Source organism: Nerophis ophidion, linkage group LG04 (genome assembly GCF_033978795.1).
Source record: "Nerophis ophidion isolate RoL-2023_Sa linkage group LG04, RoL_Noph_v1.0, whole genome shotgun sequence".
In the NCBI taxonomy this organism is placed as follows: Eukaryota; Metazoa; Chordata; class Actinopteri; order Syngnathiformes; family Syngnathidae; genus Nerophis; species Nerophis ophidion.
Window position 1 is genome coordinate 7,495,245 of NC_084614.1, and position 20,904 is coordinate 7,516,148.

The 20,904-nt window shown below is 36.8% G+C and overlaps 1 protein-coding gene across 2 annotated transcripts in view; it reads left to right on the forward strand.

The window, feature by feature from the left end:
- Nucleotides 1–15,352: 15,352 nt before the first annotated feature.
- LOC133550821 (SERPINE1 mRNA-binding protein 1-like) overlaps nt 15,353–20,904 on the forward strand; it is a 28,599-nt gene continuing 23,047 nt past the window's right edge. For both annotated transcript variants that reach the window (XR_009806382.1, XM_061896879.1), the window contains exons 1-2: nt 15,353–15,727; nt 15,902–16,076. Coding sequence is in view for 1 of the 2 variants with exons in the window: in XM_061896879.1 (XP_061752863.1) it covers nt 15,475–15,727; nt 15,902–16,076 (428 nt within the window). In the remaining variant the exon portion in view is untranslated. The remainder of the gene's footprint in view (nt 15,728–15,901; nt 16,077–20,904) is intronic.

The window sequence follows — 20,904 nt, forward strand, 5'->3', positions numbered from 1 at the left end:
AAGTTGCTGGCACGGCCGCTCTACCAACCGAGCTATGCCGCCCCCTAAAAAAATAAAGAGAAAGTAGATCCATCGCCCCCTGTTATGTCAGTCTGCTACAACGTGTACAAACCTTCACTAAAATATGGACTTGTGTCAAGGCTCGAACCCATTATTCATATTTACATTGTGTTTTATGGAGAAATTTGCTTCATTATACAAACGTTTTGATTTATAAAACTTAAGTTTGTAAATTGAGGTTTCTACCAACCGAGCTATGCCGCCCCAATGTAAAAGATGCATAAGTTACCCATGCCTTGGGCACTAATACACCCCCATACCATCACACATGCTGGCTTTTCAACTTTGCGTCGATAACAGTCTGGATGGTTCGCTTCCCCTTTGGTCCAGATGACACCATGTGGAATATTTCCAAAAACAATTGGAAATGTGGACTCGTCAAACCACTTTGCATCAGTCCATCTTAGGTGATCTCGGGCCTGGATGTTGTTGATAAATCAATCAATCAATCAATGTTTATTTATATAGCCCCAAATCACAAATGTCTCAAAGGACTGCACAAATCATTACGACTACAACATCCTCGGAAGAACCCACAAAAGGGCAAGGAAAACTCACACCCAGTGGGCAGAGAGAATTCACATCCAGTGGGACGCCAGTGACAATGCTGACTATGAGAAACCTTGGAGAGGACCTCAGATGTGGGCAACCCCCCCCCCTCTAGGGGACCGAAAGCAATGGATGTGGAGCGGGTCTAACATGATACTGTGAAAGTTCAATCCATAGTGGCTCCAACACAGCCGCGAGAGTTCAGTTCAAGCGGATCCAAGACAGCAGCGAGAGTCCCGTCCACAGGAAACCATCTCAAGCGGATCAGCAGCGTAGAGACGTCCCCAACCGATACAGGCGAGCGGTCCATCCTGGGTCCCGACGAGCGGTCCATCCTGGGTCTCGACTCTGAACAGCCAGTACTTCATCCATGGTCATCGGACCGGACCCCCTCCACAAGGGAGGGGGGGACATAGGAGAAAGAAAAGAAGCGGCAGATCAACTGGCTTTTGCTTTGCATAGTAGAGCTTTAACTTGCACTTACAGATGTAGCGACAAACTGTATTTAGTGACAGTGGTTTTCTGAAGTGTTCCTGAGCGCATGTGGTGATATCCTTTCGATATTGATGTCGGTTTTTGATACAGTGGAAGGTCACGGTCATTCAATGTTGGTTTCCGGCCATGCCGCTTACGTGGAGTGATTTCCCCAGATTCTCTGAACCTTTTGATGATATTATGGAGCGTTGATGTTGAAATCACTAAATTTCTTGCAATTGCACTTTGAGAAAGGTTGTTCTTAAACTGTTTGACTATTTGCTCACGCAGTTGTGGACAAAGGGGTGTACCTCGCCCCATTCTTTTCTTGTGAAAGACTGAGCATTTTTTGGGAAGCTGTTTTTATACCTAATCATGGCACCCACCTGTTCCCAATTAGCCTGCACACCTGTGGGATGTTCCAAATAAGTGTTTGATGAGCATTCCTCAACTTTATCAGTATTTATCGCCACCTTTCCCAACTTCTTTGTCACGTGTTGCTGGCATCAAATTCTAAAGTTAATGATTGTTTACACCAAAAAAAATGTTTATGAGTTTGAACATCAAATATGTTGTCTTTGTAGCATATTCAACTGAATATGGCTTGAAAAGGATTCGCAAATTATTGTATTCCGTTTATATTTACATCTAACACCATTTCCCAACTCATATGGAAACGGGGTTTGTAGTCCAAATTAAAAACCATGTATTTACCTTCACGCCAGTTCACTTGCATCTCGGGGAAACAATCCACGCAGAAAGCTGCACCGTAGTCCAAGTTCTGACAATTCTTATTGATCTATTTCTTGGACAGGGACGGTACAAGGAATGGTTCACGTGGACTCCGACTTAAACAAGTTGAAAAACTTATTGGGGTGTTACCATTTAGTGGTCAATTGTACGGAATATGTACTGTACTGTGCTATCTACTAATAAAAGTCTCAGGCAATCAATCAAAGTAAACATTGCTACATAGGTAAGCCATGTCCAAGTACTAGAGACTTCTAGCCCTTGTCCCTGGTTAGGCTTTGAAAGAAAAGTGTCAAACACGTACAAAAAGATTAAGACAAGTACAAAATAAGAACTAATTCAAAAATAATCGACCCCTTTTGTGCGTACTACACCCAGTTCTAGTGCTCACACTTAGGACTGTGTGTGTGTGTGTGCCCATACTTGCCAACCTTGAGACCTCCCAATTCCAGGTCGAGGAGGGTCTAAATTGTAGCGTCCCAGAAGAGTTAGTGCTGCAAGTTCTGTTGTGTTATGGTGCGGATATTCTCCCGAAATGTGTTTCTCACTCTTAGGCTAGGTCTTTGTTATCATTTGTTATCAGTAGAATTATTTAAGTCTAACCTTAAAACTCATTTGTATACTCTAGCCTTTAAATAGACTCCCTTTTTAGACCAGTTGATCTGCCGCTTCTTTTCTTTTTCTCCTATGTCCCACTCTCCCTTGTGGAGGGGGGACATCCGTCCGATCCGGTGGCCATGTCCTGCTTGCCTGTGTATCGGCTGGGGACATCTCTGCGCTGCTGATCCGCCTCCGCTTGGGATGGTTTCCTGCTGGCTCCGCTGTGAACGGGACTCTCGCTGCTGTGTTGGATCCGCTTTGGACTGGACTCTCGCTACAGTGTTGGATCCATTATGGATTGAACTTTCACAGTATCATGTTAGACCCGCTCGACATCCATTGCTTTCCTCCTCTCCAAGGTTCTCATAGTCATCATTGTCACCGACGTCCCACTGGGTGTGAGTTTTCCTTGCCCTTATGTGGGCCTACCGAGGATGTCGTAGTGGTTTGTGCAGCCCTTTGAGACACTAGTGATTTAGGGCTATATAAGTAAACATTGATTGATTGACTGAAATAAATACAAGCCCAGTCTGGAGTGGGAAAAAAACGTCCCCAGCAAAGCATATAGAAATATTACAACATACATCTCCAGATATGTAGCAACAGAGGGGAGGGAGTGGGGGGCCATGGTGGCAGGCCGCAGCTCTCAGGCACTGACCATCCTTCCATCATCCCTATGGGATTTGCGTGGAGGGAGTTGGATTGGGGGTGGAGTATTTGTGTGTAGCGGATATTTTAGCGGATGCATGTGTGTGTGTGTAAGCCTGCAGTGCGGCCGATAAGTCAGTCTAAAGTCAACAACAACAACAACAGGTGTGTGTCCATGAGAAGGGAGTTTGTTGTGTCCTCCGGGAGAGTCTCCAAGCTGGGGAAACAATCCACGTTAGAATGTTTTTTTTTTTATACGAGTGGAACTAAAAATGTGCTTTTCACTCTAAATTGTTTATGACTGGTCCTCATATGTGCTTGTAAAGTCATTCCTTTACCACTTTTGAGCTGTGTTTGGGGGTCATTGTCCTGTTAGAACACCCGACCGCGCCCAAGACCCAACCTCCGGGCTGATTGGTTTTAGCTAGTCCTGAAGAATTTGGAGGTAATCCTCCTTTTTCATTGTCCCATTTAAAGCAGCAGTTCCATTGGCAGCATAAAAGGCCCAGAACATAATACTACCACCACATTACGCCTGTACTGGCTCACCTGCACTGGCTTCCTGTGCACTTAAGATGTGACTTTAAGGTTTTACTACTTACATATAAAATACTACACGGTCTAGCTCCATCCTATCTTGCCGATTGTATTGTACCATATGTCCCGGCAAGAAATCTGCCTTCAAAGGACTCCGGCTTATTAGTGATTCCCAAAGCCCAAAAAAAGTCTGCGGGCTATAGAGCTTTTTCCGTTCGGGCTCCAGTACTCTGGAATGCCCTCCCGGTAACAGTTCGAGATGCCACCACAGTAGAAGCATTTAAGTCTCACCTTAAAACTCATTTGTATACTCCAGCCTTTAAATAGACTCCCTTTTAAGACCAGTTGATCTGCCGCTTCTTTTCTTTTTCTCCCATGTCCCACTCTCCCTTGTGGAGGGGGGACATCCGTCCGATCCGGTGGCCATGTACTGCTTGCCTGTGTATCGGCTGGGGACATCTCTGCGCTGCTGATCCGCCTCCGCTTGGGATGGTTTCCTGCTGGCTCCGCTGTGAACGGGACTCTCGCTGCTGTGTTGGATCCGCTTTGGACTGGACTCTCGCTACAGTGTTGGATCCATTATGGATTGAACTTTCACAGTATTATATTAGACCCGCTCGACATCCATTGCTTTCCTCCTCTCCAAGGTTCTCATAGTCATCATTGTCACCGACGTCCCACTGGGTCATTATTGTCACCGATGTCCCACTGGGTGTGAGTTTTCCTTGCCCTTATGTTGGCCTACCGAGGATGTCGTAGTGGTTTGTGCAGCCCTTTGAGACACTAGTGATTTAGGGCTATATAGGTAAACATTGATTGATTGATTGACCACCATGCTTGACGGTAGGTATGGTACTCCTGGGAGTAAAGGCCTCACCTTTTCTCCTGCAAACACATTGCCGGGTATTGTGGCCAAACAGCTCCGTTTTTTGTTCCATCTGACCACAGAACTTTCCTCCAGAAGGTCTTCCCTTTGTCCGTGTGACGCTGGTCTCTCTGATATCTGATATGGTTACTGTGACGGACTCCTGCCGTCGTCGTGCGGGTTCCACGGACCATCAAGGAAGGACATTGCTGAGCAAGTTTGACTCGTTTATTTTTTCATATAACACAAGCTTTGTCTTGGGGTCGGGATGCTTTTCAGCTCCTTCTCTCCTGCTCGCTTTTAGCCCGCCGCGTCGGCGCTGTCTTCGTCTGCGGCTCGTTCTCTGTTGCTCTTGGTTCCTCGTTGCAGGCTCTCCAACTCCTGCCATGATCCTTCCTCCTTCTCCCTTTTTATACAGCCAGAGGATATAAGATGATTGTGTGTCGGTGTGCAAGCCACACACCTGATATCCGCTCAGCCGCATTCTCCGCCTCCTTACCGCCATCTTGGGCAGGGCTCCAGCGTGCCCCGCCCACCGTCAGCTGCATCTCTCCACAGTTACTCTGAAGACTGTGACACAAGTCAAGTGTCATTCAGGACTTACACCTCAATCATATCTACATGAACTTTCCTAAAGCCACTTTTTCAGTTTTGTGGAGAAAAGTTTAACTGTGACTTTAACTCCAGTGGCAAAGAGTTCCACAGATGTGAGACCTTCGCTGAGAACGCAGGCTGACCCAGAGTGGTCCACAGCTTTTTCAGTCTACACCTCCTACCCACTTCACACCTTTGTTCTTGACCTTGGACACTGCAGGTAATAAAACAGGATTACTAATTTGAAGTTACTAGAATAATTTTCAGAATGCAATCACAAAGTACTGCTTGGGGTTTGTTCAATTAAATCAGGGGTCGGCAACCCAAAATGTTGAAAGAGCCATGTTGGACCAAAAATACAAAAACAAATCCGTCTGGAGCCGCAAAAAATTAAAATCCATATTACATACAGATGGTGTGTCATGAGATATAAATTGAATTAAGAGGACTTAAATGAAACTAAATGAGTTCAAATATAGCTACAAATGAGGCATAATGATGCAATATGTACATACAGCTAGCCTAAATAGCATGTTAGCATCGATTAGCTTGCAGTCATGCAGGGACCAAATATGTCTGATTAGCACTCCACACAAGTCAATAACATCAACAAAACTCACCTTTGTGCATTCATGCACAACATTAAAAGTGTGGTGGACAAAATGAGACAGAAAAAGAAGCACGTCCTAGAAAGTCGGAGAAAGTTATACATGTAAACAAACTATGGTGAGTTCAATGACCGCCAAAACTATTAGGACAAAACAGCGCTCGCCAAATACTGGAACCAGTGAAGCATGTTTAATACAAACAGTGTGCTTTATAGCAATTAGGGAGGTTTGTGTCATGTTTGATCCTCCTGCAGAAACCATATTAAAACAAAAAATAGGTTTTTTCCCCTCATCATTTCCATTTTTCATATATTTTTTGAAAAAAGCTCCAGAGAGCCACTAGGGCGGTGCTAAAGAGCCCTGAATTAAATGAACCTACTTAAAGCTTGCATGCGTTCTGACGGACATGTCATTGTTTGGTTTTGGCTAAAGAAAATAGTCCGGGACGTTTTTTTTTAAAAAGCGTTTTCTTTTCCAAACAAGAGGGGATTAAAATATCAAGCGAGGCCCATTAGTGTCCTCAACCTAAATAGCACGAGGAGGATCTGATTCCACTCTTCAAATGTCCAACTCTCATTTAATCCGGCAGCAGATGCTGCTTTTTCAGAGTCAGCTTACTTCTTGTTTACAAATGTTAAGAGCCTGTAAGTATTTCTTGACCATTGTTGGTTCGCAAACGCCCCCTAGAGCGCTGCCAGAAATATGTCTCTCAGCTGTTGTAATACACTTTTCCACCACTTGTGGCAGTAATGACAACACAAGTCTTAAACGCAAAAATTATGACCAAAGTGGTGAACGTAATTGCGTGTAAATTTATTTTTTGTCAGTTATTTATTAGTCCCTTCTTAGGTATTATCTTCAAATGGTAATACCGTATTTCCTTGAATTGCTGCCGGGGCACTAATTATTTCAAAACCTCACTCTGGCGTTTACCAAAGGCATGCGGTAAATTTAGGCCTGCGCTTATGAATTTGAGTGTGATGTAAGGATAACATCATGAAAAGCACATTTAATAAAAAAAACGTTATTATGGTCTTACCTTTACTTATAAATGAAGTCCATGCGCAGCTCCTTCTGATCAAAAGCATCGATAACTTGTTTATAGAAGTCTTCCTTATCTTTCTTCAGTTTTAAAAGTCTCTCTGTCTCAATGGAGATCTTCCTTTATTACCTCCTGCTTCGATTGAAAGTCCAGTTTAGAAAACTGTTTTATTTTAGATATGTAATCCTCCATGTTAAAAGTGCAAGCGAGAGGAAAAAAATAAAGGATCACTGCTCACTCTTGCTGCTTGTTGTCACTTCTTCTGCAGCCGAGTAGTCGCAAGAAGGATCACTAGCACCCTCTACCACCAGGAGGCGGGAGTCATTTAATGACTCATATTTGACACCCGCAGCTACGGTATATTAATAAAACATAGCTGCTTACTGTTCTTTTTAGCATATTCAATAGCTTTGACCTTAAATCCTACTGAATAGCTCTTAATCTTCTTCCCTTTAATGCGATTTCAAATGATTGAAATCAGCCTCCTCTATTTTGAAAATGATGACAGGTGAAGTGTCACTCGTGACGTGACGAGTTTGACCCGGTGGAAATTCTAGACATATGCCAATTTTTTGGGCGAAACAAGTTTGGCCCGGCGGAAATTCTTGACATGCACTAATGAAAATAATATTTTTAGGCAGGCGCATACAATTCAAGGAAATACGGTGTTTTTTTCTAATAATTGAATATCTATTCATGTAACATATGTGTTACATAATTAGATATTAAATATGACTCAAACCAAGAGTAAGATTACTCATTCAGTGTTAATATTTGAGTGGGCTCCTCTGTAAAAAAAGTTAATAGAGGGCAGATATTAGAGGTATTCTACTATTTAGATCAGGCGTGTCTAACTTGTTTTCTTAAGGGCCACTTTGCAGTTATGGTGGCCCCCCAGAGGGCCGCATGTAACAGTGAATAATATATGAATATAAATGTAAAAGATCTTACATTATTTCCTATGCATTTATTTTGATTTTTTAACGTCCATCCATCCATCAATTTTCTCCCGCTTTTTCCTTTTGGGGTCGCTGGTGCCTATCTCAGCTACAATTGGACGTAAGGCGGAGTACACTCTAGACAAGTCACCACCTCATCGCAGATCTTTTTTTTTAACGTAAGCTGTAAAAAAAAAAAAAATCAAGGAGAACCTGCCAGCTCAGTCACTGGAATTTTATCGTAAAATTTCCAGTGTTATTTACTGCATATTACTGTGAAAGGACCAGTTTTTTTATGGTAAAAATTCATGCAACTTGTTTATTTTACAGCATTATTCACATGTGAATAACATAAATACAGTCTATTATACAGCATTATTCACATGTGTTTGATATAAATAGTCTATTATACAGCATTATTCACATGTGAATAATATAAATACAGTCTATTATACAGCATTATTCACATGTGAATAATATAAATAGTTATTATACAACATTAATCACACGTGAATAATATAAATACAGTCTATTATACAGCATTATTCACATGTGAATAATATAAATACAGTCTATTATACAGCATTATTCACATGTGTTTAATATAAATACAGTCTATTATACAACATTATTCACATGTGAATAATATAAATACAGTCTATTATACAGCATTATTCACATGTGAATAATATAAATACAGTCTATTATACAGCATTATTCACATGTGTTTAATATAAATACAGTCTATTATACAGCATTATTCACATGTGAATAATATAAATACAGTCTATTATACAGCATTATTCACATATGAAAAGCATAAATACAGTCTTTTATACAGCATTATTTACATATGAATACTATAAATACGGTCTATTATATAGCATTATTCACATGTGAATAATATAAATACAGTCTATTTTACAGCATTATTTACACGTGAATAATATAAATACAGTCTATTATACAGCATTATTCACATGTGAATAATATAAATAGTTATTATACAGCATTAATCAAACGTGAATAATATAAATACAGTCTATTATACAGCATTATTCACATGTGAATAATATAAATACAGTCTATTATACAGCATTATTCACATGTGTTTAATATAAATACAGTCTATTATACAGCATTATTCACATGTGAATAATATAAATACAGTCTATTATACAGCATTATTCACATGTGAATAATATAAATAGTTATTATACAACATTAATCACACGTGAATAATATAAATACAGTCTATTATACAGCATTATTCACATGTGAATAATATAAATACAGTCTATTATACAGCATTATTCACATGTGTTTAATATAAATACAGTCTATTATACAACATTATTCACATGTGAATAATATAAATACAGTTTATTATACAGCATTATTCACATGTGAATAATATAAATACAGTTTATTATACAGCATTATTCACATGTGTTTAATATAAATACAGTCTATTATACAGCATTATTCACATGTGAATAATATAAATACAGTCTATTATACAGCATTATTCACATATGAAAAGCATAAATACAGTCTATACAGCATTATTTACATATGAATACTATAAATACGGTCTATTATATAGCATTATTCACATGTGAATAATATAAATACAGTCTATTATACAGCATTATTCACGTGTATAATATAAATACAGTCTATTATACATCATTATTCACATGTGTATAATATAAATACAGTCTATTTTACAGCATTATTTACACGTGAATAATATAAATACAGTCTATTATACAGCATTATTCACATGTGAATAATATAAATAGTTATTCTACAGCATTAATCAAACGTGAATAATATAAATACAGTCTATTATACAGCATTATTCACATGTGAATAATATAAATACAGTCTATTATACAGCATTATTCACATGTGTTTAATATAAATACAGTCTATTATACAGCATTATTCACATGTGAATAATATAAATACAGTCTATTATACAGCATTATTCACATGTGAATAATATAAATAGTTATTATACAACATTAATCACACGTGAATAATATAAATACAGTCTATTATACAGCATTATTCACATGTGAATAATATAAATACAGTCTATTATACAGCATTATTCACATGTGTTTAATATAAATACAGTCTATTATACAACATTATTCACATGTGAATAATATAAATACAGTCTATTATACAGCATTATTCACATGTGAATAATATAAATACAGTTTATTATACAGCATTATTCACATGTGTTTAATATAAATACAGTCTATTATACAGCATTATTCACATGTGAATAATATAAATACAGTCTATTATACAGCATTATTCACATATGAAAAGCATAAATACAGTCTTTTATACAGCATTATTTACATATGAATACTATAAATACGGTCTATTATATAGCATTATTCACATGTGAATAATATAAATACAGTCTATTATACAGCATTATTCACGTGTATAATATAAATACAGTCTATTATACGTCATTATTCACATGTGTATAATATAAATACAGTCTATTTTACAGCATTATTTACACGTGAATAATATAAATACAGTCTATTATACAGCATTATTCACATGTGAATAATATAAATAGTTATTATACAGCATTAATCAAACGTGAATAATATAAATACAGTCTATTATACAGCATTATTCACATGTGAATAATATAAATACAGTCTATTATACAGCATTATTCACATGTGTTTAATATAAATACAGTCTATTATACAGCATTATTCACATGTGAATAATATAAATACAGTCTATTATACAGCATTATTCACATGTGTATAATATAAATACAGTCTATTTTACAGCATTATTTACACGTGAATAATATAAATACAGTCTATTTTACAGCATTATTTACACGTGAATAATACAAATACAGTCTATTATACAGCATTATTCACATGTATATAATATAAATACAGTCTATTATACAGCAATATTCACATGTGTATAATATAAATACAGTCTATTATACAGCATTATTCACATGTGTTTAGTATAAATACAGTCTATTATACAGCAGTATTCACATGTGTATAATATAAATACAGTCTATTTTACAGCATTATTTACACGTGAACAATATAAATACAGTCTATTTTACAGCATTATTCACGTGTATAATATAAATACAGTCTATTATACAGCATTATTCACATGTGTATAATATAAATACAGTCTATTTTACAGCATTATTTACACGTGAATAATATAAATACAGTCTATTATACAGCATTATTCACATGTGAATAATATAAATACAGTCTGTTATACAGAATTATTCACATGTGAATAATATAAATACAGTCTATTATACAGCATTATTCACATGTGAATAATATAAATAGTTATTATACAGCATTAATCAAACGTGAATAATATAAATACAGTCTATTATACAGCATTATTCACATGTGAATAATATAAATACAGTCTATTATACAGCATTATTCACATGTGTTTAATATAAATACAGTCTATTATACAGCATTATTCACATGTGAATAATATAAATACAGTCTATTATACAGCATTATTCACATGTGAATAATATAAATAGTTATTATACAACATTAATCACACGTGAATAATATAAATACAGTCTATTATACAGCATTATTCACATGTGAATAATATAAATACAGTCTATTATACAGCATTATTCACATGTGTTTAATATAAATACAGTCTATTATACAACATTATTCACATGTGAATAATATAAATACAGTCTATTATACAGCATTATTCACATGTGAATAATATAAATACAGTTTATTATACAGCATTATTCACATGTGTTTAATATAAATACAGTCTATTATACAGCATTATTCACATGTGAATAATATAAATACAGTCTATTATACAGCATTATTCACATATGAAAAGCATAAATACAGTCTTTTATACAGCATTATTTACATATGAATACTATAAATACGGTCTATTATATAGCATTATTCACATGTGAATAATATAAATACAGTCTATTATACAGCATTATTCACGTGTATAATATAAATACAGTCTATTATACGTCATTATTCACATGTGTATAATATAAATACAGTCTATTTTACAGCATTATTTACACGTGAATAATATAAATACAGTCTATTATACAGCATTATTCACATGTGAATAATATAAATAGTTATTATACAGCATTAATCAAACGTGAATAATATAAATACAGTCTATTATACAGCATTATTCACATGTGAATAATATAAATACAGTCTATTATACAGCATTATTCACATGTGTTTAATATAAATACAGTCTATTATACAGCATTATTCACATGTGAATAATATAAATACAGTCTATTATACAGCATTATTCACATGTGTATAATATAAATACAGTCTATTTTACAGCATTATTTACACGTGAATAATATAAATACAGTCTATTTTACAGCATTATTTACACGTGAATAATACAAATACAGTCTATTATACAGCATTATTCACATGTATATAATATAAATACAGTCTATTATACAGCAATATTCACATGTGTATAATATAAATACAGTCTATTATACAGCATTATTCACATGTGTTTAGTATAAATACAGTCTATTATACAGCAGTATTCACATGTGTATAATATAAATACAGTCTATTTTACAGCATTATTTACACGTGAACAATATAAATACAGTCTATTTTACAGCATTATTCACGTGTATAATATAAATACAGTCTATTATACAGCATTATTCACATGTGTATAATATAAATACAGTCTATTTTACAGCATTATTTACACGTGAATAATATAAATACAGTCTATTATACAGCATTATTCACATGTGAATAATATAAATACAGTCTGTTATACAGAATTATTCACATGTGAATAATATAAATACAGTCTATTATACAGCATTATTCACATGTGAATAATATAAATAGTTATTATACAGCATTAATCAAACGTGAATAATATAAATACAGTCTATTATACAGCATTATTCACATGTGAATAATATAAATACAGTCTATTATACAGCATTATTCACATGTGTTTAATATAAATACAGTCTATTATACAGCATTATTCACATGTGAATAATATAAATACAGTCTATTATACAGCATTATTCACATGTGTATAATATAAATACAGTCTATTTTACAGCATTATTTACACGTGAATAACATAAATACAGTCTATTTTACAGCATTATTTACACGTGAATAATACAAATACAGTCTATTATACAGCATTATTCACATGTATATAATATAAATACAGTCTATTATACAGCAATATTCACATGTGAATAATATAAATACAGTCTATTATACAGCATTATTCACATGTGAATAATATAAATACAGTCTATTATACAGAATTATTCACATGTGAATAATATAAATAAAGTCTATTGTACACCATTATTCACATGTGAATAATATAAATACAGTCTATTATACAGCATTATTCACATGTGAATAACATAAATACAGTCTATTATACATTTAAGTCAGGTCAAAAAGTAACACATGCATTATACAGTCTGATGGCTGTCGATATGAATATTAGTAGATATCACATTTTAAACGATATGCAGTGAATGTCTTTTCAATGTCAAAATGTAAAGAACAAATACATCTAGTAAGACATTATTAACGTTTATTATCCAGGCTTTCACGGGCCACACCTTGAGGTGGTGGGCCAGATCTGGCCCCCGAGCCTTGGATTTGACACCAAATTTGTTTTTTGTTTCTTTTAAGTGCAGTGGAAGTTATGCCGATTAAAGTATTTGGGGACATCTTTGAGGAAAAGCCGATTATTCTCCCGAGGACATGAGTGCAGGTCATTACATAATGTCAGTGAAAACATTAAAGTCCTACTGAAAGCCACTACTTCGCAGTCTGATAGTTTATATATCAATGATGAAATATTAACATTGCAACACATGCCAATACGGCCGCTTTACTTAAATTACAATTTTAAATTTCACGCGGAGTTTCCTATTGGAAACGTCGCGGAATGATGGCGCATGTTTGTGACGTTATTGGTTGGAGGGGACATATTAGCCCAGCACCACACACGGCTAAAAGTCATCTCTTTTCATCGCATAATTACACAGTAATTTGGACATTTGTGTTGCTGAATATTTTGCAATTTGTTCAATTAATAATGGAGACGTCAAAGAAGAATGCTGTTGGTTGAAAGCGGTGGATTGCAGCTGCCTTTAGCACCGCGAAGCTTTAACACAGAGCGGTCAAGCGAATATGTTTCTCTACGTCAACCAGCAAGTTTTTGGATGGGAAAATTGTGATATTAAGTCGGCTTTTACCGGAGACTTGAGTGGATTACGCAACCTCATCCTGCAGCTCCTCTTCCCGGGGGATCCCGAGGCGTTCCCAGGCCAGCCGGGAGACATAGTTTTCCCAACGTGTCCTGGGTCTTCCCCGTTGCCTCCTACCAGCTGGACGTGCCCTAAACACCTCCCTAGGGAGGCGTTCGGGTGGCATCCTGACCAGATGCCCGAACCACCTCATCTGGCTCCTCTCGATGTGGAGGAGCAGCGGCTTTACTTTGAGTTCCTCCCGGATGGCAGAGCTTCTCACCCTATCTCTAAGGGAGAGACCTGGAAACTCATTTGGGCCGCTTGTACCCGTGATCTTATCCTTTTGGTCATGACCCAAAGCTCATAACCATAGGTGAGGATGGGAACGTAGATCGACCGGTAAATTGAGAGCTTTGCCTTCCGGCTCAGCTCCTTCTTCACCACAACGGATCGGTACAACGTCCGCATTACTGAAGACGCCGCACCGATCCGCCTGTCGATCTCACGATCCACTCTTCCCCCACTCGTGAACAAGACTCCTAGGTACTTGAACTCCTCCACTTGGGGCAGGGTCTCCTCCCCAACCCGGAGATGGCACTCCCCCGGGAAGAGCTAGACGAAGTTGCTGGAGAGAGGGAAGTCCGGGCTTCCCTACTTAGGCTGCTGCCCCCGCGACCTGACCTCGGATAAGCGGAAGATGATGGATGGATGGATGGATCCTGCAGCTCAAAAAGGCAGCTGTGATCTTGGCTCCTCGGCTTCTCTCAGAGACACTGGCGTTCACCGCAGCCATCCGACTGTCAGGTATGACTTCATAATCTCACTAAAATACTATTAACACAATAAGCAGATAAGGAATTTTCCAGAATTATCCTAGTAAATGTGTGTAATAACATCTGAAACTCTCCCACTGCCGTTGCCTGGAGCCGTTGCCTTTTCTTTTTTTAGTGCTTCACTCTAACTTTCCTCATCCACATATCTTTCATCCTCGCTCAAATTAATGGGGAAATCGTCACTTTCTCGGTCCGAATCACTCTTGCTCCCGGTGGCCAGGATTGTAAACAATGTTCAGATGTGAGGAGCTCCACAACTCGTGACGTCACGCGCACATTGTCTGCTACTTCCGGTACAGGCAAGGCTTTTTTTTATTAGCGACCAAAAGTTGCGAACTTTATCGTGGATGTTCTCTACTAAATCCTTTCAGCAAAAATATGGCAATATCGCGAAATGATGAAGTATGACACATAGAATTGGAGCTGCTATTCCCGTTTAAATAAGAACATCTCATTCCAGTAGACCTTTCAAGCTCAGCTTGCCGCGCGGCTCCCCATGTCCCGGATGTTGCCTTCCACCGGAAGAGAAGGGGCTGCTCTCCCCGCCATCTTGTGGCGGCATCCAGCGAACACTTCGCATCGCGCCTCGCCGACTCGGAGCTGCTATCCAGCTGAAGGGGCGCCATCATGCCCGGGCACCTGCAAGAAGGCTTCGGCTGCGTGATCACCAACCGCTTCGACCAGTTACCGGACGACGAGTCCGACCCGTCCGAGATCCTAAAAGCTGCCGAAAACAAGAAGAAGGAGGCGGCCGCTGCCGGCGCCAAGACCGCCGCTCAAGCCGCCAAGCAGCCCAGGAAGGAGTCGCAGAAGGACAGGAAGAACCCGGCGCCCGACAAGAAGGAGGAGTCCCAGCCTGCGGTGCCGCTGAAGAAAGAAGGTAAACACTCTTTCATTTCAGCCCCGATGATGCTAGCTTCTAGCGGCCGCGGGAAGGCGTCACTTGGCGGGAGGTCAGCGTGGACCTTCTCGCTGCTTTTAGAGGACGTCTGGAGGTTGAGGCGCCGATTAATTGTCGGCGACTGAGCGTCCACCTGCCGCTGTGCTCCCTCAGGTGTCCGGAGAGTGGGGCGGAGGCCCGAGCAGCAGTGCCCACAACACCCGGGGAGCCAAGGTGACGGGCGGCCGGCAGACAGGAGGCCGGACCGGAGACCTCCTCGGGAGCGCCGCTTCGAGAAGCCCGCGGAGGAGAAGCCCGAAGGAAGTACTATGGACTTCTCTACTGACAAGTGAGGGGCGATGGCTCATATTAGGATGTACTTCTACTTATTGTGGTCTACACCACTATTAGGATGTACTTCTACTTATTGTGGTCCACACCACTATTAGGATGTACTTCTACTTTTTATTTACAACACTTTATTGTGGTCTACACCACTATTAGGATGTACTTCCACTTTTTAATTACAACACTTTATTGTGGTCTACACCACTATTAGGATGTACTTCTACTTATTGTGGTCTACACCACTATTAGGATGTACTTCTACTTTTTATTTACAACACTTTATTGTGGTCTACACCACTATTAGGATGTACTTCCACGTTTTAATTACAACACTTTATTGTGGTCTACACCACTATTAGGATGTACTTCCACTTTTTATTTACAACACTTTATTGTGGTCTACACCACTATTAGGATGTACTTCTACTTTTTATTTACAACACTTTATTGTGGTCTACACCACTATTAGGATGTACTTCCACTTTTTATTTACAACACTTTATTGTGGTCTACACCACTATTAGGATGTACTTCCACTTTTTATTTACAACACTATTGTGGTCTACACCACTATTAGGATGTACTTCTACTTTTTATTTACAACACTATTGTGTTCTACACCACTATTCGGATGTACTTCTACTTTTTACAACAATTTATTGTGGTCTACACCACTATTAGGATGATGTACTTCTACTTTTTACAACACTTTCTTGTGGTCCACACCACTATTAGGATGTACTTCCACTTTTTATTTACAACACTTTATTGTGGTCTACACCACTATTAGGATGTACTTCTACTTTTTATTTACAACACTTTATTGTGGTCTACACCACTATTAGGATGTACTTCCACTTTTTATTTACAACACTTTATTGTGGTCTACACCACTATTAGGATGTACTTCTACTTTTTATTTACAACACTATTGTGTTCTACACCACTATTCGGATGTACTTCTACTTTTTACAACACTTTATTGTGGTCTACACCACTATTAGGATGATGTACTTCTACTTTTTACAACACTTTCTTGTGGTCCACACCACTATTAGGATGTACTTCCACTTTTTATTTACAACACTTTATTGTGGTCTACACCACTATTAGGATGTACTTCTACTTTTTATTCACAACACTATTGTGTTCTACACCACTATTCGGATGTACTTCTACTTTTTACAACAATTTATTGTGGTCTACACCACTATTAGGATGTACTTCCACTTTTTATTTACAACACTTTATTGTGGTCTACACCACTATTAGGATGTACTTCTACTTTTTATTTACAACACTATTGCGTTCTACACCACTATTAGGATGATGTACTTCTACTTTTTACAACAATTTATTGTGGTCCACACCACTATTAGGATGTACTTCCACTTTTTATTTACAACACTTTATTGTGGTCTACACCACTATTAGGATGTACTTCTACTTTTTATTTACAACACTTTATTGTGGTCTACACCACTATTAGGATGTACTTCCACTTTTTATTTACAACACTATTGTGGTCTACACCACTATTAGGATGTACTTCTACTTTTTATTTACAACACTATTGTGTTCTACACCACTATTCGGATGTACTTCTACTTTTTACAACAATTTATTGTGGTCTACACCACTATTAGGATGATGTACTTCTACTTTTTAAAACACTTTCTTGTGGTCCACACCACTATTAGGATGTACTTCCACTTTTTATTTACAACACTATTGCGTGCTACACCACTATTAGGATGTACTTCTACTTTTTACAACAATTTATTGTGGTCTACACCACTATTAGGATGTACTTCCACTTTTTATTTACAACACTTTATTGTGGTCTACACCACTTTTAGGATGATGTACTTCTACTTTTTATTTACAACACTTTATTGTGGTCTACACCACTATTAGGATGTACTTCTACTTTTTATTTACAACACTTTATTGTGGTCTACACCACTTTTAGGATGATGTACTTCTACTTTTTACAACACTTTATTGTAGTCCACACCACTATTAGGATGTACTTCTACTTTTGATTTACAACACTTTATTGTGGTCTACACCACTATTAGGATGTACTTCTACTTTTTATTTACAACACTATTGCGTTCTACACCACTATTAGGATGATGTACTTCTACTTTTTACAACAATTTATTGTGGTCTACACCACTATTAGGATGTACTTCCACTTTTTATTTACAACACTTTATTGTGGTCTACACCACTTTTAGGATGATGTACTTCTACTTTTTATTTACAACACTTTATTGTGGTCCACACCACTATTAGGATGTACTTCCACTTTTTATTTACAACACTTTATTGTGGTCTACACCACTTTTAGGATGATGTACTTCTACTTTTTATTTACAACACTTTATTGTGGTCTACACCACTATTAGGATGTACTTCTACTTTTTATTTACAACACTTTATTGTGGTCTACACCACTTTTAGGATGATGTACTTCTACTTTTTACAACACTTTATTGTAGTCCACACCACTATTAGGATGTACTTCTACTTTTGATTTACAACACTTTATTGTGGTCTACACCACTATTAGGATGTACTTCTACTTTTTATTTACAACACTATTGCGTTCTACACCACTATTAGGATGATGTACTTCTACTTTTTACAACAATTTATTGTGGTCTACACCACTATTAGGATGTACTTCCACTTTTTATTTACAACACTTTATTGTGGTCTACACCACTTTTAGGATGATGTACTTCTACTTTTTATTTACAACAATTTATTGTGGTCTACACCACTATTAGGATGTACTTCCACTTTTTATTTACAAAACTTTATTGTGGTCTACACCACTTTTAGGATGATGTACTTCTACTTTTTATTTACAACACTTTATTGTGGTCTACACCACTATTAGGATGTACTTCTACTTTTTATTTACAACACTTTATTGTGGTCTACACCACTTTTAGGATGATGTACTTCTACTTTTTACAACACTTTATTGTAGTCCACACCACTATTAGGATGTACTTCTACTTTTGATTTACAACACTTTATTGTGGTCTACACCACTATTAGGATGTACTTCTACTTTTTATTTACAACACTTTATTGTGGTCCACACCACTATTAGGATGTACTTCTACTTTTTATTTACAACACTTTATTGTGGTCTACACCACTATTAGGATGTACTTCTACTTTTTATTTACAACACTTTATTGTGGTCTACACCACTTTTAGGATGATGTATTTCTACATTTTATTTACAACACTTTATTGTGGTCTACACCACTATTAGGATGTACTTCTACTTTTTATTTACAACACTTTATTGTGGTCTACACCACTATTAGGATGATGTACTTCTACTTTTTACAACACTTTATTGTGTTCTACACCACTATTAGGATGTTGTTCTACTTTTTATTTACAACACTATTGCGTTCTACACCACTATTAGGATGTACTTCTACTTTTTACAACAATTTATTGTGGTCTACACGACTATTAGGATGATGTTCTTCTACTTTTTACAACACTTTATTGTGGTCCACACCACTATTAGGATGTACTTCTACTTTTTATTTACAACACTTTATTGTGGTCTACACCACTATTAGGATGATGTACTTCTACTTTTTATTTACAACACTTTATTGTGGTCTACACCACTATTAGGATGATGTACTTCTACTTTTTATTTACAACACTTTATTGTGGTCTACACCACTATTAGGATGATGTACTTCTACTTTTTACTTACAACACTTTATTGTGGTCTACACCACTATTAGGATGATGTACTTCTACTTTTTATTTACAACACTTTATTGTGGTCTACACCACTATTAGGATGATGTACTTCTACTTTTTACAACACTTTATTGTGGTCTACACCACTATTAGGATGTACTTCTACTTTTTATTTACAACACTTTATTGTGGTCTACACCACTATTAGGATGTACTTCTACTTTTTATTTACAACACTTTATTGTGGTCTACACCACTTTTAGGATGATGTACTTCTACTTTTTATTTACAACACTTTATTGTGGTCTACACCACTATTAGGATGTACTTCTACTTTTTATTTACAACACTTTATTGTGGTCTACACCACTATTAGGATGATGTACTTCTACTTTTTACAACACTTTATTGTGTTCTACACCACTATTAGGATGTTCTTCTACTTTTTATTTACAACACTATTGCGTTCTACACCACTATTAGGATGATGTACTTCTACTTTTTATTTACAACACTTTATTGTGGTCTACACCACTATTAGGATGTACTTCTACTTTTTATTTACAACACTTTATTGTGGTCTACACCACTATTAGGATGTACTTCTACTTTTTATTTACAACACTTTATTGTGGTCTACACCACTTTTAGGATGATGTACTTCTACTTTTTATTTACAACACTTTATTGTGGTCTACACCACTATTAGGATGTACTTCTACTTTTTATTTACAACACTTTATTGTGGTCTACACCACTATTAGGATGATGTACTTCTACTTTTTACAACACTTTATTGTGTTCTACACCACTATTAGGATGTTCTTCTACTTTTTATTTACAACACTATTGCGTTCTACACCACTATTAGGATGATGTACTTCTACTTTTTATTTACAACACTTTATTGTGGTCTACACCACTATTAGGATGTACTTCTACTTTTTATTTACAACACTTTATTGTGGTCTACACCACTATTAGGATGTACTTCTACTTTTACAACCCTTTATTGTGGTCCACACCACTATTAGGATGATGTACTTCTACTTTTTACAAGACTTTATTGTGGTCTA